This window comes from Caretta caretta, chromosome 10 (genome assembly GCF_965140235.1).
Source record: "Caretta caretta isolate rCarCar2 chromosome 10, rCarCar1.hap1, whole genome shotgun sequence".
NCBI classification, from domain to species: Eukaryota; Metazoa; Chordata; order Testudines; family Cheloniidae; genus Caretta; species Caretta caretta.
The window spans coordinates 13,785,155-13,807,448 of record NC_134215.1 but is presented as its reverse complement, the minus strand read 5'-3'; the positions used below and the strand labels follow the sequence as shown (position 1 = coordinate 13,807,448).

Here is a 22,294-nt window from a genome sequence, read left to right as displayed (position 1 = left end):
AGTGTGGAAATTTACCCTGCTGTATGACCGTTTCTCCGGCAATGTGCATAACGGGGAACATGGCATCAAATATGTCACTATAAAAGAAAATGAACAGCCATTGTTGAGTCAAACTTCTTCCTTATTTAGTCAACAGTACTGAAGTCGCTCTGCTTTGTTAATCCTTCATTAACAGATTTTGCAAAGAAAAAGAGAAAGGTTAATTGCAGCAGCACATGGAGTCCCCAGCTGGCAAAACACCAGAAAAGCTAGTTCTGTTGGAGCCATAGTTTAAAACTAAGTCAGACAGTGACTCAACCCACTCATGCTATTTTGAAAGAACTTCCAAAATTTATGTGTACAGACCCATTCTTAAATTAAAGCATTCTACAAACTAGCCAGCTCATGCTTTTTATTCTCTAAGGCCAGAATTTTCAAAAGACCTCAGTTTCCTTTTAGGCACCATAAAGTGGCCAGATTTTCAAAACAGCCCAGTGTGTGTCACAACGGAAGCTGTTGGAAACCCAAAATAGAAGCACAGCCCCTTTTGAAAATGAGGCTCCATTTTTACCAGCAAAACCCATTGCACAAAGCAGGATGCATTCGGAAATATAAAGGACTAAACTAAGACAGCATAAGAGCTGGCAAGAGATTACATTTCCAGTGCAGAGGTAAATATATGAAGCCAAATTCTGACTTTAGTTACGCTCAGTGACTTTAGCAGAGTTACTAGTGTGATGAATATTCGGCCAATGCTATGGAAACACTCAAGCTATAGAAGAGCACTGGACTAATTCATCTTTCCCAGACTCTCCACAGCACCATGATTTTAAACATATAGGGCAAGCTTGTCACTTGCCCTTACAAGGCCAGGCTGGGCAGTAAGGGACATAACTCACCCTCCACAATCACTTTAGGCTGCCTGCCCAGGTTGGGGAGAGAGCAGGCCCCACAGAACCACTGCTTCTTCTCCCACACAGGTGGAGGATGAGGAGCAAAGACTGGGTGGAGCCTGCACTATTCCCCCACTCGCCCCGCCAATTCATCAGTGTAAAGGGCTGAAGGAAACCACTTCGCACCACCAGCAAAGGGGAGGAATTGTGACTGGCTTCTCCAGGAGTGGTGCATCAATGTACTGCCCCTCCCACAGAGTGAGACATAAACTCTCCGTCTAGCCCATAAAATGGAGCAAATTCCTCTCAATCACAAATAAGTGAAAACAATGAAGAAATTTAAAAGGTTAAGCAAAATAGCCAGGAAGTCAGTAACAAACCTGTGGTGGATTTCAATCCCTTATATGGGAAATGCACATTGTAAAATCCCATTATGAGCTTGTTTCCTGTCCAACAGTTCCACAATCCACTCAGATGCAGTTATAGGAAATGTTCACTCATTACTCAAGCTGGGCATATCTTTCCTCCTGAGTAGTCAGTATGTTTCCACTGCTAGGGCTAGATGGTATGATGAGCATGCAGTCCTGTGTAGGGGGCAGTGCAGAACTGTACCACACCTAGTAGAGAACTGGCAAGGATGGTGCCTCTCTTGGACCTCCCCAGTGTGCCCACTGGTGGTGTACTCTCAGTAGCTCTATCTTATGCTGGGACCAGGCAGAATGGGATCAAGGATCCTCAATTGGCTCCCTGTGTTACCCCGATTTCTGTGCCCAAGCAGAGATCTAAGAGCCCACTTCTGCAAGATGTGGAGAGCTCTCACTAGCATTGAAGGCACTTTGTGCTTCAGAGGATCAGGCCCCAAAAGATTATGCCACTAAATAGAGAAATCAGAACGTGGACAAAAATAATCAAAACCAAAATGTGACTGAACAGATTTGGAAACCATTTTTGGACTAAATACAGAGAAATAACCATCCACAGTGTCAGCTTTTTATCTCTTGTTTGAAGGTTGTGTTTTATTTATATCTTAACAACTGACTGTACAAATAGTGGCTGATAAATTATGTATAGCACTGCACCCTTCTCCAAAATGGTTTGTTATCAGATTTCTGAACATCTCTTCCTTTTATCAAAAATGTTTTCCAACTCCTAGGTTAAAAACTACTGCTAACCCTCTGAAAATCAGCCTCTTTTAACACGTCTCAAGTTGGGCCCCCCCAAAAACAGAGGCACACAATACCTCACAAAGCCCTTCTGAAAAACTTGGCCTAATAACCTACCAACCTCATAACTTCATTGCACCAAAACTGACCTTTGATTTAATTTAGGCTACTTGGAATTGATGTTGAAACAATAGATATAATTTACTGACTTAGATTTACAACATACAAAATAGACTAAAATAAAAAAAAACTGTTACCCTGAGAGAGCATGCCAATTATTTTATTTTAAGTTAAAAAGTTTGGTCATGATCTGTTCAAGCTGGCATTTGAAAATACAACACTAATTTTTTATCAATATATATTTTCATATTCAATATGCAATTTCATGCTAGAAAAACCTGAGGAGGAGTGATGTGTAGAAAACAAAGCTGGTTTTAAAAAATAGATGAACTGAGGAAAACTAGTGGAGCTCACTAAAGAGATAATATGGTCACGGCCCAGATTTTGACCTTCTTCTTTTTGCTACAAGGTGTACATGTTATTTTTAGAATAGTTCACAACAGTCTTTTGTCCATGAAAGGCATAAACATAATGTTATAAACAGCCCTGCCTGTGTAGTAGAATTGTAACAGATGTGTGGAGGGGACCTGAATTTTTGTTTCCAAGTTGCTATTATTTATATATATTTAAACATATACACATAAATTCCTCCAAACAAAATTTCTTATTAAAAAAACAGTATGTGGTTGTTTAAGTGCATACACTGCAGCACGGTAACACAATGATATAAAAAGCTAGGAAATCACTCGCTAAATCTTCACCCAAACTTTGAAACCTACTACCATACCATGATTTCATCTCCATATTACTTTCCCTATCTACTGCACCCACAGCACATGACTCCACTCTCCACCTCTTCACCAAATGCTGACTCCAGCTAAGTTCCCTAATGGTACAGAATGCTGAAGTAGATGGTTAGTGTGCATGGGGTAGATTTTTACTAAATGCCTTTGTGTATCAGTGTGTGGTGTGGGAGAATTGCTAACAGACGGGATTATTTGTTTTTAAATTTATCCTTTGTAATGTTCCTAGGTGTGTTATTTAGGTGATGGAATGAGGATGTAGGGTGTTGTGTTTGGGTTTTTCAATTCAGGATATTGGTGGTTGGAGTCACAGGGCTGTCTATAAATTACGTAACACATTAGGTGGTAGGTGGGTCCTTAATTTTTCATGTTTGTTTCAGTGTCACAGGGGCTGGTGGGTCTTCAAAATCTCCAAAAAATGTGTTATGTTATTTATGGACAACCTCTAAAATGTGGAGGGAGAGAGAGATGCCCAGTACCTCTTCATCGAGGCACCTACATCTGAAGGGCTCCCCCAGCACTGCTGTCTCAGCTCCCTACACAATATTTCCCTCAAAGCATCCTAGCTCACTCATCTCTAATGTCAATACTGCTTCTCCTCAGCCTTTTACTCCCCTGTCCCCAGGGGGAAAAGCTTTAGGTCTATTCTGCGGCTCTTCCACAGTCTCTACTGGCTACCTCTTGAAAAGGTGAGTTCTCATTGCTACGGCAGTTGGAGCCAAACCCAGTGCTCCAATCAGAAGGCTTTGGGGGCAGTTTTTGGTCTGGAACCACTGATGCAGGTGGGACTGTATGTACATGAGGCTCCCATTGGCACTGCAGGGAAAGACTGACAGGACTGGGGGGAGGGATAGCTCAGTGGTTTGAGCATTGGCCTGCTAAACCCAGGCTTGTGAGTTCAATCCTTGAGGGGGCCATTTAGGGCTCTGGAGCAAAAATTGGGGATTGGTCCTAGTCTGAGTAGGGGATTGGACTAGATGACTTCCTGAGGTCCCTTCCAACCCTGATAGTCTATGACTCAGCCACCACTGATAAACTCCACAGAGGGTTATGCAGATTTAATTTTTAGTAATTTTGTGATAATACAATCTAAAATAGTAAATGAAATTACAAGCAAAGATTCTGAGCTGCACATAACATAAAGCTTGATTATTAACTAGTCCAACAAGGTGAAACTGAGGAATATGTTTAGACCTGAAATCTCTATCTATTCCATCAAAAAATGCCATCTGTCTTGTCTCGGAATATCAAAATTTAAAGGATTTTTTTAAAGGGTTGCAGATATCAAAGACTCACAGCAAGTTTTAACATGTCGAGGGTTTCCATAAAGCATACAAGCGGATTGCAAATAACTGAAGTCAGATCTGAGACCAAAGGGCCTGATTTCTCTGCTGGCTTCCACCTTATATATGTATCTACCCCTGTACAAAGAGGGTCAATTTCTCTGCTGGCGTAAGTGAGCAAAATTCCACTGAAGTCATTGGAGCTGCACCCATTTACACCAGCAGAGGATCTGGCACAGTGAATGCCAAGTGGGTAGAACACAATACACCATTTTGATTTGGTAGTCTTTCCCACCCACCTGCCCAGGTATAAAGCACAACAAAAGGTGAAAGGCAGCAGGAAGATAGGCCGAAGAGATTTTCTTTATCATGAAAAAAAAATGGTAAAAATAAATAATCTCATTTGCTGTTGCAATGAGGTTATTTTGAATCAACACAGAAAGTGAGAAAGGAAAAAAAGCAATGTCTACTGTAGGTTACGCAGTGCTGGCAATAGACAATTGAGAACAAGCTTGTTGAAGTCAAGTGAGACAACAGGATTTCAAACATTTCAAAATCAGACCATGGCAATGGCTATACAACAAAACTATGGAATGTGATTTATTGGTTTCAAAATCGGATTTGTTTTCAGCCCTTACTATGGTGAGTAGATAACACAAAAAGAAGATGGAGATAGATAAAATGTATACATTGTAGAGAATCCATGACACAAATGGAAAAGCCTTGTTATACCTTCAGGTATTGTCAGACTTCAAGCAGAATTATTTCATTGTGTAGGCAAACAGAAAACATTCAATGTGTGTGTGCTATACATACTTTCTCTTCCTTTATCACTTTACCAAAAAAATCAATATTATTGAGGGTAGGTTTGAAAAAATATTAAGCTGATCAGGCATAGTTCCATAAAAACTCTACAACACTCTCTCAGCATAATACTTGTAAAAACCAGTATCACTTCTTACTCAGTTGTGTTGAGCCTCCTTGTTTTCATATACTAAGAGTTGAGCAAACGTGTTCCATGGTAACCCTGCATTTCAAATTCTTTGTTTAGTCCTATTCTGTTATATCCAAGTATTATAGTAGGATTTTTGTCTTATTTTGTTTTTTTCTTTTGTAAGACAGAGTACTGAGCTCATCTCATTAATGTTCATACAATGCAGACTTGGACAGTGCTTTACGAGCACATAGAATGTGAAGGTTCCTGGCCTGTGCACCATACCATCTAAATATAAGGCTTCATTCTATTCTTTAATTATTCTTGTTTGTCTTCCTGCTCCCTCAGGTGTACAGGGATCCACCAGTTTCTGCCATTTATTTTAGTCTTGTGCTGATCTGTTCAGGTTTCAGTTTTGTGCTGATCTGTTCAGTGCTGCAGCTGTGTCGGTCTCAGGATATTAGAGAGACAAGGTGGGTGAGGTAAAACCTTTTACTGTCACAATTTCTGTTGGTCAGAGAGACAAGCTTTCGAGCTGCACAGAGCTCATCATCAGGTCTGGAAAAGTACTAGGAGTGTCACAAGTAAATACAAGATCCAACAGATCGTTTAAGGTAAGTAGTTAGCACATATTCTAAGAGAACATTTAAGGTGAAGTGACCCTAGGGTTGTCAATTTTGGTTGGACACATTCCTGGAGGTTTCATTACCTGACATAATCTTTAATTCAAGATTAATCTTTAATTCCAACTCTCCAGGACAATCCTGGAGAGTTGGCAACCCTAACTGGCTAGTTAACATCCATATAGTCATAGGACAAAAAGGGGGGGTTAGTTTACAGACTGTTGTAATAAGCCATAAATTCAGTGTTTTTATTCAGACCATGATTTTTGGTGTCTAGCAGAGTTATGAATTTAAACTCCCAGGCTCATCTTTCAAAAGTGTTGTGCAGGTTTCCTTTGAGGATGAGAACTGATAGGTCGGATAAAGAGTGACAGCACTCTATTGATGGAGGTTACATACTGTAAGAATGCACCACTGCTTCATTTTGGCTGCAGGCATACTGTATTGGATCTTTTATTTAGAGAAGGCTCCAAATACATTTTTATTAGACGCACAGAAGGACATTGTAACAAAGTCAAAGCCAGTGTTTGTATGCATCGGCATTCTATAAGTATCCCGGGGACGTGTTATCAGAACGAAAAATCATATACTTTAGGCAAAGTAGGCCACGTTCATCTCTAGTGTAACTAGGATGAGGTCAATAGATTTGACTCAACCAAAGATAAATATGGTCCTATGCACTGTATATGGGATTTGGGTTTTTTATGATCTAACCATCATCATGAGTTTACTACTTTCCTTGTTTCTTTATCAAACATGCTTAGAGAAGTTGCTTGCTAGTCTAAGACAAGCCAAATATTTAGAATGAATCTCTAATAGAAAATTGCTTTAAAACCATGACAGAAAACCAATATAAAAACATTATAACATCCTAAAACCAAATCTTTTTATATTTATTTAATATAAAACAAGTTCCACTAATGGTAATTGGCAACCATAAAAAGTTACCATATTTAAGCAACTTATGCTTCATGTACTTTTAAGCATATTTACTCTTTAATTCCAAGCTCCCTCTTCTGGACTATTCCAACTAAGTAAGAAGAGTTACTATATACTATTCATCAGATATAGTTCAATATTCAGATGGTGGGCTAACATTCTTTATAAGTGACAGATCTGAAGATGGTTAATTGCTATTTGCCAGTTTCATTTTGTTACTTTGCTTGGAATTCTTTGAAAATATTTTAGAATATGTTGGGATTTCAAATATTCCCAAAGTTTTTCAATTTAATATTACGTACAAAATGCACTACTAGCCAGTTACATGGGCTAAATACCCTATATGTTAAGAAAGTAATAGGAACCTTGGACATTATTTTAAATAACTATCTAGATAAATTACAATTTACACATAAACCAATACTGTACTATGTGCATTAGCTTTGTACTTATTGTTCAGGATATGCAGTAGATATAAGTAGATCCCCCTCATCCCCTGCTAATGTTTTCAGCTGGCACTTTATTAACATTTGAGGTGAAAGTTTAGATGAAGTTGTTTAATGAGACAGACAAATTACGTAGAAAATAAATTATTTTTGTTTGCCAGCCAGATATTTCTATGAATATTAAAGATAAACAAACAACTGACAGAATTTAACCTGTTTTTCTACTCACAGTATGTGTGTGAACAAACTGCGATTGGTACAGGTCTACTTATACTCACTAAGAAACATTGTTTACAATTTTTTTTTAACTCTGTGGATTTGTCACAAACATTCAATGTGTGGTATTCAAAATTTGAGTTATGTTTGTTAATTGTGACACATTGGCTAGATTCAGAGTTTAAATTTAATTTACTTTAGTTTCTTGTTTTTAGCTTTCTGCAAAGTAGTTTTGTGTGCCAGAAAATTCCCATGATTATCATCAACTAATTGTATTATCTATTGTTTGCCACCAATTGCTTGATTCTGTAAAGACACAGAGGAAGAGAGAGCCTCTGTCCCATAGAGCAATCCTCCATCAAATTGCGGTTACTGTCATCCAGAGATTGGACAGTAGTACAGATTTCTGTGGCAAGCATCATGTCAGAAAAACGCATGCTACAACTGATCAGCTAATGTTTGACATGCTCTCCCTTTCTTGACAAGCATGTTACATATGGCTGCAACCATCTCCCACATTTTGTCTCAATCATTTCCATTCTGTTGTGTACTACCACACTTGCAGATACCAAACAGCTAAGCACAATAAAAACATGTATTAGTCTAACCTAAGATTCAATTATAATTTATATTTGGATCAGTGAAATGATTATAAAATATTCTGATAAAGGTTATCTATAAAAAGTGTCAGGTTTTTTCTTTAAAATTGGATGAGTCTAATTTATCCACTAATTTGAGGATCCTGAGTCCTTCCATGCAGGGCTTCGGAACGGAGCCCAGAGCTGGAGCACGGAGCTGCAGGTTTTTGCCTGGAGCTGGAGCGGAGCCAGAGCACAGCTCCAAAGTCCTGCTTCCATGACTGTCACAAAACCACAGATCAGCAACCACTCGATTTTATATTTGCATAGCCAGTGTAGCTGACAGATATGTGCAAACTCATTCACCCACCCATTTTCCTTATCTTTCCCTAGAGCTTCATATTCTCCCCCTAATTTCCTGCACTTCTGGAACAGAATAACTTATATTCACAAAATGAATTAGAGGTCCATACTTTTCAGATGGTCCCTTCTGGGTTTTGTTTCTTGTGTGTTGTGCAACAACAGTTTTGAGTGAAACAGTTCCCCTTTTCGAAGCTCCAGTAGCTCAATTAGAAAATAAAAGGTCAATAAGATCAGATGATATGCATCTTTGTCCTTCAGGAGGGTCAGTATTTCAGTATTTGGACAGATTGGAGGAATGGGGGGTTAAGCATGAAGAAGCACAAGCTGTTCCTCCATGACACTTTTTCATAGCTGTGAATTTGGTAGGGCCCTACCAAAATATTACTAGCAGGAACATCTGGTACTTTTAACCTCAGAGCACAAATCTGCTATGATTTTGTGGTGTTTTAAAAATCTGCCTAGTAAACATGTCACAAATCTAATCTTGCTCCTTCTGCACTCTGCTACAAAAATTAAAAAAGAAAGACCATTTTTAGATACTGCATGCCTTAGTGTATTCTACCTTTCCACAGTGCTACAATCGTTAAGATTCAGGTTTCCAAAGTGCCTTTAAATCTCAAATATGCTGGGCTTTCATTAACGTTGAAAGGGGGAAAAAAGCACTATTGTATATGCCTTACTGAGTATCTGTAGGACATTTTTTAAATGCCTTTTTGAAATGGAATATGGAGAACTCTGCAGGCAGTCTAGTACGACAACATCATTAACACTGAAATGTTTAAAGTCATTCTTATTCAGCCTACGCACAATATGTAGTGTTCACACTTCTTCTGCCTAACTCTGCTGACTACATGTTTTCCTTAGTGCAGTAATCATATTTACAGCAGTTTAACAAATAGGCAGAATTATATTTTATGGAGTTAAATAAAATAGGATCAAAACTCAATGCAAACAAATCACAAAAACACACAGAAATGTGTTATACAATCCATGTTGTTTCCCCACAACCACATAACCATCCCAGTTCACAGATTTCTGTTTAATTTGGCCTCTGGCATGACAGAAAGGAATTTTTTGCCCATTTACACAACTCTATGAATCAAACGTTGACAACAGTAAGCTGCTCTTCAATCTGACTTAAAGGTATGCATCACAGAAAAACAGCCAAGCGCTTTGCTTGCTCTATCAAGCCTTATATATAAGCCAGCTATTACATGGCCTGTAGCATACAAATCCCTCCAAATGATAACTTTCGGAAGAAAAAATGCTGAAGACTTGATATATTGCTGAGCCAAATTATCTCAACACAAACACAGCTTTGACATTTATCTCTGAATATACTGAAATCATCATGTATAATTCCTCTCAACAGAATCTTAAATCCAAACTGGATACATTACTCTGGATTGCTTTTGACAAAGCAATTTTAAAATATTGTGCCCATCAAATTAAGAAGGGATTGGTATACATTAGGATAAAGAAAAGATGGCCACAACAAGATTTTGCCTATTGTTTAAATATAGCACACTACCAATCACATAAATACACATTTTTTTTAAATGTAGGGGTCAATAGCCTTTATTTGCTATTGTAGGGGTCAATAGCCTTTATTTGTGCTCATGTGAAATCCCAGAATATATGAAAGAAGTTCAGCAGAAATTTCTGCACTAAAGCCCGCTTAAAATAAATCCAATTAAAGGAATCAACAGGAAAAGAGAACTATATGTATCTTGTATCTGGGTCTCTGTAAATAATATTCATATAAATCCATACGCTTAGGTTTATGTTTTTCCATGTGACAGGGATCAGAATTTTCCATAGCACAACATTCTAAAACCATTTAAACCCAACATACCTTTAGAATGAATAACCCAAAATCTTCATACAGTCAATGCTGATTTTTATGTGATCACAAAGGACCAGCCCCCACAATCTTTTACTTATGTGAACAGTCATTACTCATGGTAGTACCATAAGAACTAATCTCATGAGAATGGGTCGGCAGAATCAGGCCTTTAGACCAGTGGTTCCCAAACTAGGGGCGCCGTTTGTTCAGGGAAAGCCCCTGGTGGGCCGGGCCGGTTTGTTTACCTGCCGCGTCTGCAGGTTCGGCCAATTGCGGCTCCCACTGGCCGCTATTTGCTGCTCCAGGCCAATGGGGTCTGCGGGAAGGGCAGCCAGCACATCCCTCAGCCCGCGCCGCTTCCCGCAGCCCCCATTGGCTGAGAACGGCAAACCGCGGCCACTGGGAGCCGCGATCAGCCGAGCCTGCGGATGCGGCAGGTAAACAAACCAGCCTGGCTCACCAGGGGCTTTCCCTGAACAAACAGCACCCCTAGTTTGGGAACCACTGCTTTAGACTCTGAACTCTCTTGGGAGATTGGGGAGGGGTATATCTTATCTATATCTTTGATATGCTTAGACCTTATCTCTGATATGCCAATTAAATTTATGGTATTACATAAATGTTTTGAAATACAGCAATAATAATGGGGACAATCTTGAGCCAAGCACCCAATTCAAGTAGCTGGCCCAAAGGGAAATCATCCTGTCTCCAGTCTGCTGAGTAGCTGTGGAGCTGCTTCTGAAACTTCAGGCTCTGGCTTGTATGCTCTCCCTTGCATGCCCCCCATGAGATTAAAAAGGAGGATTCATGGAGCTGTCAGTGTCAACTTTGCATCTTACTTCTAGGAAGCTTTCCGGGGAAGGAAAGGAGGAAACTAAGGAAGGAAACTAAAGGACTCCATCCATTATCTAATGGCTTGAGATAATACTCAGATGCAGTTCTCAGATCCAGCTACACCACAGCCTATTCAGAGGCAGAAAAGGCAATATTTGTGTATGACAGTCCAAAGAGAGTCATGAAAGCAGAATTTGAAACTTCTGAGGTGCTTCAGTTTGAGACTACATGGGAAATCCCCCAAAGACCATTCAGAAGGCAGACACACAAAGGTTTAAACCTAAACCTAAAACCTAAACAAAAACACCCCAGACTAATTTCTGTGAAAGCCGAAAGAAGTGTTTATTCGATGAATAAGATAAAGATGGTCAGGAGATAAAGGAAGACAGACTAGATGATCTAATGGTGCCTTCTGGCTCTAAACTCTATAAAAGATGCAAAAAGGAAATACCGTATCACAGAAAAGATTTCTCAAAAAGGAAACTAGAGAAGAGAAAGGAGTAACCATTATGCCATACTAGCAGACAAGTGAATGGTGTTCCATGTGGTCAATTTTATATTATTATACTATGGAGCACCTGTTATGTCCAGAAAAATCTGAGAGCTCCCCTTAGAAAAAAAGGACAGTAATTCTCTGCATTAACAGATTTCAAAGTAATATGGGAGATGGTGTAAAAATATACCTAAAGAAATAAGCATATCAAGAGAAAGACTTTAAAAAAACTAGACTACTTAATACATGTAAAGGTCACCAAAATATTTATATTAATAATGAAACAGAACACTAAGCAGATATTGACTTCGGCTAAGGTGAACCTCAGATTTATTGACCTAAGAGGTAAACACTGACTGAGATAAATCCAAGGTCAATATTTACCACCAAGGACAATAAATCTAGATGGCCAGTGAAACATGAAGTCAGTTTATATGTATTGTTACATGCATTCTTTCTTCATCAGAAATGCTTACAAATGTCTTCATTTTGGCCATGAATTTGTAACATGTAACTTTTAAAAGCCTTAGTTCTCTAAGACATAAATAAAGTTAACGGCTTAAAAAAATCTGATGACCACTGATGAGCCAATTTAATCATTTGAGCATGTGAGCATTACTGACCCCTGGAGTCAACAGTAGTGCTTCATCATGGGACTGTTTTCACCCAATGAGTCAGATTTTTCAAAGGCACAAAGGACAGGTAGGGCCCTAACTCAGTCATTGAAAATTGGGTGCTTAATTCCCATTTGTGCTCTGAAAGTATCCCCCTCCTGGATTGTTCCATATTGTATGTAAAACTCATAACTTCTTGAAGAGATATATTTGTTCAATGCATTACTTTCTGCTCTCAGGAATAAAGGATGTTTAGAATTTGTTCCATAGGTTAAGATATAGATAGATAGGCTGTTGATGTTTACAGGAAGTTTCTAATTGGATTAAAGAAAAACTGCTGGTGGATTATTGCCATTATTTTAGAAATAAAATGGAAAGGAAAATCAGCTAAATTGCATTCTGTTTTCATACTATCCTGAAATTTAAATGGGAAGCAAATAATTTTCATTAATTCTGTTTTCATACTATCCTGAAATTTAAATGGGAAGCAAATAATTTTCTGATGCTTCAGACTGACCTGGGATTTATACTTCTAAAAAGTAGTTTATACTTCTAAAAAGTAGTATATTTGACTGACGAGCCAAATTAAAGCTCACCAATTTTTTCACCCAGTCCTGCAAACTCTTAATCATGCAAGTGATATCAATGGGACTAAAGCACATGCTTAATTGCTTTCCTGAAGGGAGACAGATTTAAGCACCTGCTTAAAGTTAAGAATATGCTTAAGTACACCTTGCTGAATTGGAACCTTTGACTGCTATAATTTAAACTGTAATTTTATATATATTAATTCCTTCTGAATAATTGTCCAGTTACAAGAAACATAGCAGTGAGGAAGGAAAGTAAAAGCTCAAGGGTTTAGGTTCTGATCCTGCACAGAGCATCACATGCTCTTTACACTTCAGTGGTGCTTCACATGACTGTAGGGTTCTGCTCACAGAGAACAAATGCAAGATCAGGGCCTTCGTGAATATTCTGAGAGGCCTTCCCATTTTATTTTTGTTCTGGTAAATTTTGTACATGTTTCTTGCACAAAGATTACAGGGACATTTCTATAAATCAAAAGACATCAAATAAATAAATAAATGTAGAATGTGACCTTTAGAGTTATACACATATCTTCCCTGCACTAGCAAAGCAAATAAATTTAACAGGAGTGCTGACAACAGTAGACCTTCTTCCTCCAAAGAGTATGCAAGATCTAAGCAAAAAGGAAACAGATGACTTGGTGTATTTGCAGGATGTGATTAGTGCAGATAGAACCCAATTTATTAAGATGGGAGATGGTGATTCTTTTGTTGATTTTGCAGGTCAAGTGTTAAAACCTTCTGCAAATAAGGTTGTAGATATGCCACAACTATGCCCTAATGGTTTGCTGGGAGGGGTTATTTTGCTTTTGTGTAATTGTTCTGGAAATCCTCATGAGACAAATGTGTAATCTTCATTTTACATCTCCTTCTGGTTCCCCAACACAAGCCACACCAACTTAGACTCCTTTAGACATTTAACAGTTGGTGTACAAATGTCTCTAGGGGAGTCTAAGTTCATGTAAAGGGTAGTTTACACATCACCCCTGAATTTGCCCCGTGCATCCAGTATAAAACTAAACTTTATTACTGAAAAAACAGAGCCGACAAAAACCCATTGATCTACCAATCCAAAAACTGTAAGGAAATATTGCTATATACACTATTGTATGTTGAACTCGCAGGAAGGAAGAACAATTAGAACTGCTGGACAGGAAAAGGTGTGTTAGCACTGTTACCTTTAACTCAATCTCTAATCCACTTCTGGGCCCCCAACTTGTCACTAGAGCCATCAATCACCCTATCTCTCTCTTATAGCTGTCTCAAGCTCATTTATACTATTTGTTTTAATGGTCTCACTTATGTCATTGGTTTTCTGGGGTTTGAATGGAATAGTTCTGCCTCAATTTGCTGTTTACTGCTCTTATTATCAAAGTTGTGGTTTATTTTTATACTAGTTTCCTAAGGCCATCTTATTACTCTTAATCTCCTATGATCATATTGTTGATTTCAATGGAGAGTGCTGCAGAACACTCTGTCAAAACATTATGATCCCAAATACTTAAGTTTTAGAAACCTCATTAATATGAACAGTTCCTCTAGAATTATTTTAATCAACCCTCTTAGTAAATCAGTGCTGTTCAGTATCACTGCACCCTTCGGTAGAATTTATTTCCTAAAACACATAGAAGAGAAGTTGATCGGAGACCTTATAAAAATGGAATGAAAGGAGTAAGATAATACACTGGCTAACAGAAAAGTAAGCTCTCTTTAGCAGTCTGTCTTCAGGGTTTAGGTGAGATCTAGGAGCTAAATGTTCTCAAGTCATAGAACTAGGTATATAAAGCATTGCCAAGATTTTCAAAATAGAAGCCCAATGGACTCCTAAATCCATTTTAGGATTTTCAAAAGTGCTGAGCACCTCAGGACAGTTCTGTAAAGGAAAATATGTCAAAGCGGAGTAAATCAGGAAAAGTGGCTCTGAAATGCCAGTTTAACAGAGTATTGTCCCCTTCAGAATGGGAGTCTATGTCTAGGATATGGTGTCTTATCTCTGGAGGTTAGGGAAAGCTCATATCTTGGATGGAAACATCTACCATATCCCATCTGGGATGTTGAAAGAGAAAGTGTTTACAGGATAATAACAGTGATAACAGTTCACAATATTCAGAGTATTCGCATCCTTTAGTGTCATTCCTAAACCAAACCAGGGAGGTGACTTGAAAGAGCTCAAAAATAATTTCTTAAGAGCTAGGTCTGCTGGGTGGTGTGAAGAGATGTACTGAGGGCTCAGTACAATATCTGCATCTGAATCCTTCCCACACTATCAGACGTTGGTGAGGTCATCAATAAGGCTCTGCCATCCCTGTCTACCATGCTTTTTGCGGAATGGCTATCTTGTTGTGTTTTCTGCATCTTGTTTACAAGGATACGTTGTTTGTCTACTGTTCAACCCCCAATCTGGAGGACCAGTGGGCTGCTTTTCATCTGGTTACTACCCTTTGACCCGTCCAGCTTGGGTGGCCCTACCAGGAGTTAAAATTCCCTGCCCGGCATGGCTCTTAGGGTCACTGGATCACACAAGCCTTTCCACCATGTCAAGATGCAGTCCTCAGGGAAGGTCTGTACAATATAATGTATATTTTATGTAACATGCTCCAGAGGACATTGCCTTATAAAATGCTTTACAGAGCTGAATACAGAGAATCTTAAAGGTAGAAAGCAAAAAAAAATATAAGGAGAAGAAATAAACAAGGGAGCTGAAATTTAAAAACAGTAAAGATGCTACTATTCTGGCTGATTACTTACAGCAAGGGAAGAATATAAGCATGTAGTAATGGGGGAAGGAAATGGTGACTATGGTTTGCAGTTAGTTGTTTAATGCAAAGAGGAAAGTTTTTAGGAGACTCAGTAGCTGGATAGGAGAGGCATTTTCAGATAGATGGAGCAGCACAAACAGAATTCAATCTGATCTTGTTATTAGGAAAAACCATTATTAAAATAATTTCTAAAGACTTTCCTCTGAGAAGTAGAGAAATACTTGAAAACACTTGTGTGTGAAAGTAGGTTAAAAATAAAATCGGCTTGAACACCTAAAAGGAGCTACACAATCTGAAATTCACATACAGAAAATCTATTGAAGATATAACTTTGCTAATTTGAACTAATGAATGGGCGAATCCTTGTGAATGACTGATTTTTATGAATCAGCTGGTAAGTGAATAAACAATAAAAAGCAAGGATACTGCATCATAAAATGCACTTTGTTCATGTTCCTTGACAGCTGTAGATTGATGTCATCATATTTCTCTGCATATTACTGAATATCTGGAAAAATTTCAGATTTACACTATTTTGCAAAAGTAATGAAGTCTTTGTAACAAGAAACCTCACTACTAGTAATAGTTAGTATTTATTATTTATACAGCACCAAAAAAAATGTGCTAGGCATTTTACACAACAAATAGAAAGGCATAACATGCTCCCTGGCCCAAAGAGTTAACAATATAAACAGGACAAGGGAAAGTAACAAGCAATAAGAGGAATGGAGAAGGGAAGGACAAGGGTTACAAGAATAAGATCATTCAGTTACTTAGCAGACTAAGCTAAACTGCACAAAGGAACTTCTAGTACAGAATAAGAGTACTCACACGGGAAGTTGTGCGGAATAGCTATCACACTTTTAAGTCCACACTAGCTTATTTCACACTAACTTCCCACATGGACAAGTCCTAAATTTTGAAGTATGCACATCTTGAACTCGCTACTAAACACTGCTACTGTATTGCATCTTTGCTGACAAGTGTGATGAGTGACTTTTCCTTGGAAAAACAATAGTGTGGAGATTAGCAACATTTAGATTAGTGAGGTCCTACTGCATTTAACATTCTACCAGTTCAGTCTACTACACTGGATTATATCCAAATGCCAGGCTGAGTAACTTAAAGACAAGGAAATAAATGTTTCCTAACAAGGCAAAGAGGAATTCAGTAAGTGCAAGATCATTGTCAAAGAAGGCACAAATGATCTCCAACAGCGCACTCTTGTAACTGAGACCAAGGAGCTGGAAACCTCGTCAGACTTGCTCCTCTCAACTTTAAAAGATGTGAGGTACTGCCAACAATTCAAAACAATAATGCCTTGCCTTTATAAACAACCTTTATCATCACTGGATATAAAACAGAAACTTGGATATTCTCTGCTGAGAATGCCTATTGGATTGGCATCATTGCTTTTCTCCTGGCTTGCATGTTAGGTAAAGGGGTCAGGATGAAGACATATCATTCTTCAAAAACAACCTTCCATTTTGCACTGGCAGCTTTCATAATCCATCTCCGATGTCTCTGAAGTCACAAAACACTTATGAAAGCTCTGTAGTATTGTCTGTTTTAGCAATGTTCCTAACACTCTCTAGAAATCCTCCATGTCTAAAAATCAGAGTTGTGGGACCCATCCAACTAGATGCGTTAAACTGGATTGCAGCATCTCAGGAAATGTGTAATTCCAGTCCCTTAGCACATGCTCGGGTAACACTGTGTGTCATGGTTCATACTGGGAACATACTGTCTAAGATTATTGTAAGAATTCTATTATTACAGATGTGACTTCAGACTGCCTTTCTCATCATTCCCTGGATGTCCTTCTCTAGCTCTTCAACTATTTACCTTCATCTATTATTAGTTATTATTTAGACTGTAGTAGTACCCTCACTGCATTTGGCACATTCCAAACTTAGACAAAGACACAGCCGTACACCAACCAGTGTGCCATATAGGTAGGAAAAGATGCTTGAGGCAATGATGGAAGATGGGTAAGGTCAGTGGCCTTTCTGCTACCTCCAGACAGTAAGAAGGAAGATCCAAGATCTAACTGCTGCCACCATCTTTGCCTTGTCAGCAGTAAATCTCCTGATTTTCTCTACTCAATTCTCCCCTTTCCAAAAGCTAACACAATTGGGGCAAGGCCCAGAACTTTCTTGGCTAGTGCCTGATGCTGCTTAATTCAAATCTAGAATGCCCTAAGATCACATGCCACAAAGTGCCTTGCATGACCAAGATCAAGTAATAGTGAAGTTAAGCTACTATCATGGACTAATAGAATGGTTGCTAAAGGAGTGGGCTCTGCAACAAGATATATGTGGAAGGGAGAAGATTATGAGGCAGGGTACGTGGCAAGAGATGATTAATACCCAATTGATGGAGGGACTGGCAGGAGGGAGTAGGAAGTTAAGTTGGGGTACTCTCCCTATCTCCTTCTTTGACCAGTTTGAGGGGCAGACAAAGGTAAGGGCATTGGTTGAGGGATGGAATTCTTGTAATCAAAACATTTCACCCATCCCTAAATGTGGTCACAATATTCTTGATGTTGGCTCAATTAAATTCTGAATTATCACCAACTGTGTAGGCTGTTAAAGAAAATGTATAAACCAGCCATTTGCAAAATCCCTAGAAACACATTCACTGCCAGGTTTTTTGTGTAGCTGTTATACTAATCAGAGTCTTTGAAAATTAGAATGTTCCATGATTAAAGTTCTTCCATGCTTATTGGTTTGAGAAAAAATGCTTTGTGAGTAACTTCACCTCTCTTTGCCTCAATTTCCTCACCTACTTACCTCCCCCTGTGCTTTGAGATCCACTGATGGAAAGAGCTACAGAAATGGTAACATACTGTGGTTGTATTTTTTTTTAATGAACAGCTACCAACAGTTAGAGAACAGCAATATCTCAGTGGCATCACTGTTATTTTCCTAAGATTTTTACCCCAATGGAAAAAAATTAATGAGGTCAGCAGTTCTCATAAAATTCCCACCATCTTGGGCAAAAATATTGCTAGAATGACTTTTCTCAAGGGATTTTGCCTGCATCTTTCTCCAGAATCTGGCCTGGAACCAAAACCCTAGGGATTGGCTCAGATTTGAGGCTTCAGACTTGTACATTATCAGACTGTAAGGAGTTCAGGTGTTCAAATTCATCCCAACTCAAAAAGAACTTGTTTATGATTGTGCAGATGTGTGCATGTGTCTGAGTGTATTCCCCACGCACAAATATATAGTATAGTGAGTTGTGGTATAAGGGTAAACACACACACTCAAATAAAGTAGAGAAAGAGAAAGTGAATACGGTGGTTTGGGGGTAAAAAGGTTTTATCAACATAAGCTGGGATGGGCACATTACTCACAAGTGGCAAAGCTGTAAAAACATTATACAATTGATGCCAGACTCTCAGCTTCTGTATATTGGTGTACCAGCACTGACTACATCAGATGAGGATCAGGCCCTTATACCACCTTGATATTGTATAATGTGCATATGCTGCAGACTTACAAAACACTTCTTTAGGTGTGTTCTAAACAGCTTTGGGAAAAAAGATTGGTCTGATTTTCATACCCTTTTGATTGCAAAGCCTGGCTCTCTTACTAGCCGGAGTCAAAACTCAGAGAGAGAAATTACTTTCTAGAACTAGTTACATTTTAGAAACCCCTAGCTTTACTATATATAATTATAGATTGATTTTACAGTCCAGTATCCTACAATCTACCAGGGCTAAAATTTAGGAAATTAAACACAAAAAACTTTGTGCCGATGCAAGATTAACTTTGCCCAGATGAAATCATAAAAAGTGAGAAAATGCAAAAATAAAGATTCCAACATCAACATTAACTTGATCACATTACACATATGCACTATTCTATGTAAGTTTTTCAGTAAATGTGAAATGTGGCCTCCTTAAAATTGTGGCTGACTAATGAGAAAACTAATCATTGTTCTGTTCATTCGGTTTGTTTTACAAAAACAGCTATCGCAAGAGTGCATCTTTAAATTCTCTTCTATCAATATTTTTCTAATTTTGTTTTATGGTTCACAGCTTCTTTATCCATTTGGCACCAATTCTGCAGTCGAATCTCCATATAATTGGATGTTGCTCTCACCCATGCAAAACCCCAGGGGAGTCAACTGAGTTTCACCCACGTGCAAATTTACATTGATCCAGTTGTAGGATTGGGGCTTTGGTTTGTAATTTTATCCTATCAATCAACACCAATGCCATACAATATCTGAAACTGGCTGAACAAAAGATAGATACCCTCCTTTTTAAAGTGCCAACAGATCTTACTTTTGAAAAGCACTATGTAAGAGCTAAGTATTATTATTATTATACAAGTACTTTACTAAACCCTCTACTATCTACCTTGCAGTTACCACATCACTGTCATAGACATTTTGTTACTTTCCAGTGCTGTATCTCAAGTCATCCTACAATTCACACAGCTGTTTCCTCTTCTCCTACTGAGTCTAAAACCAGGCAGGTGTTATCAATGAACCACTAATATTGAGTTAGCTCCACAACACCCTTCCCTTCTGTCCATATCTGCTCTCTGGTCTTCTAGTATCACAGTTAACTGGATGGCAAGACAGTGTTCTTTTAGAGACTGATCAACATTGTTTAAAAGAACCCAGACAATAGTGGGGGAAAGGAGACTGTCCAATTGTGATGAGCAGTACAACTTCAGTGCACATTCAGCTACAACAAAACCTACTCATCAAATCCATGCGATCTCTGACATACCTATCATTGGGGTGTCTGAGGGCCTGAAACTTGCAGTGCTTATGACTGCAAATAACACTACTGAGCTTGCTAGGCTTTGTTATAAGTGCTCACAGGATGAGGCCCGAAGCACTGAACAACAACGAAAGAGGACATAGTCTTGCCGAAAGGAGCTCCGTTTTCTCCTCTGCTCCACATTCCAGGCATTTTCTTACATGTATAAAAAAAAAAAAGACACCTGTGCCCTATTTTTAGCTCAAAAATTTGTATGGTGGCAGGGAGGGAGTGAAGGAAGTTAAAAAATAAGAGTATTATTTGCACTATTAAACGTATCAGTCTTTCTAATCCCATGAGCCATTTCTGCCATAACCAACATTTTAATTTACATTCTTTATCCAGCACCAACTGTGTGCAAAGCATTCAGAGGCACGTGATGAATGTAATATAAGAACCTAGACAGACTCTGCTTCTGGTCTCATTTACATTGATGTAAAATCATGAGGAACTCCAATGAAATCAAAGATGTTCAACCAGTATAACACTGGTGTAACTGAGAGGAGAATCTGGTCTGTTTTAAAGCACATACAGTCTAGTTCAAACACAAAGGATGGTTTAGTTCGAGGTGCTGATGGATTATGCACAGTTCATTTTGGATTCCACAGTACACTACTGAATTGGCAATTGTCATGCACTGCCTGAGTTGTATCTCTCTTCAGTTTATACAGCCATAGAGCAAGTATTGCGAAGCACCTGAATACTAATTTCAGTGTACTTTTCTCTTTCTGTTATTGGAGTACTTCTGAGGGCAGTTCAGTGAAAAGATATACCAACAGCGAGATGAAAGATAGATCAGACATATACTCTAATGATCAGTGTCAGAGAGTGTCCAAATACTCAGATGCCAATTTTCAGTATTAAAAAACATCCTGGATTTAATGGACTATCATGTATTAATGGTGCATCCGATGAAGTGAGCTGTAGCTCACGAAAGCTTATGCTCAAATAAATTGGTTAGTCTCTAAGGTGCCACAAGTACTCCTGTTCTTATCACATATAATGTCTCTGTGTAGCAAGTTTAAAGAATAAAGAAAGAAATAGACTTATATATTATGGTGGCCACTCTGTGGCCAACTACAGCAAAAAGGTTGCAAGGAATATACTCCTTTGGTCAACTATAAGGTCTTTATAAGTGAATCACTGCCTGTCAGGGCCAGCTCTACAGTTTTTGCTGCCCCAAGCAGTGAAAAAAACTGCCGCCGTGGACAGCAAAAGGGAGAAGCTGCTGCCGGATTGCCACTGCGGCCGGCGGGAAAGAGGGGCTGCCGCCGAATTCCCGCCACCGCGGAAACACTATCGCCCCTTTCTAACTGCCGCCCCAAGCACCTGCTTGGAATGCTGGTGCCTGGAGCCGGCCCTGCTGCCTGTGAATAGAAGAAAATATTTGAATTAGGGTTTCAGTGTCCAACCATCTTAGCTGTAAGGCTATGAAAGCTACATTTAAGACATTTCAGGCTGTAATGTCACAATTATGCTATCCCATAAGTGGTGCAGAGCTGTAATGCCCCAGAGAGAGCACTAGGTATACTGTGCTCCATACAAACTCACAAGCTGCTGATAGGGCTTCATGCGGGGAGGGTAGGGGGGCTGGGGTTGTGTTTTGCATGTCATTAGCTGGGGCAGAATGCTCTCCTGGGCACATCTGCCCTATCCTCTCCCCGACATACGATCAACTCTATTGAAGCAATTTCACTTACACATACACACACACCATTATGAGGCTTTTTAGTTAAATATCTGTGTTTTTTCTCTAGGCCAGCCAACTTGAAAACAAAGTGCATGGTCTTCCTGTGCCTGAGGATGTAGGCTTACTGTGTTGTAGTTTTAGCTAAGACACAGATTTTAAAACAGAGTAGATTTAATAATGTTATAAAGTGGATACAATTTAAAAATACATATTTGGTCTGATTCTGATTTCACCTATACCAATGTAAATCAACAATAATTCCGCCGCTATCAATGTAGCAATATTAGTATATGAGACCAGTTCAAGATCAGAATCAAGCCCAGTAAATATTTTTTCACTCCCAAAATACATACTGAATTACATGAGAGAGATTGGGTCTTTCAAACTGTTCATACTCCGTTGTGTTAAACA

General features: G+C 38.8%; 1 protein-coding gene across 3 annotated transcripts in view; it reads right to left on the bottom strand.

Annotated features, from left to right (window-relative positions):
• The window catches only part of PRKAR1B (protein kinase cAMP-dependent type I regulatory subunit beta), a 118,929-nt gene that overhangs the window by 53,881 nt on the left and 42,754 nt on the right, over window positions 1–22,294 (bottom strand). For all 3 annotated transcript variants that reach the window (XM_048866914.2, XM_048866913.2, XM_048866915.2), the window contains one exon: window positions 16–77. In XM_048866914.2, the coding sequence (XP_048722871.1) occupies window positions 16–77 (62 nt within the window). The remainder of the gene's footprint in view (window positions 1–15; window positions 78–22,294) is intronic.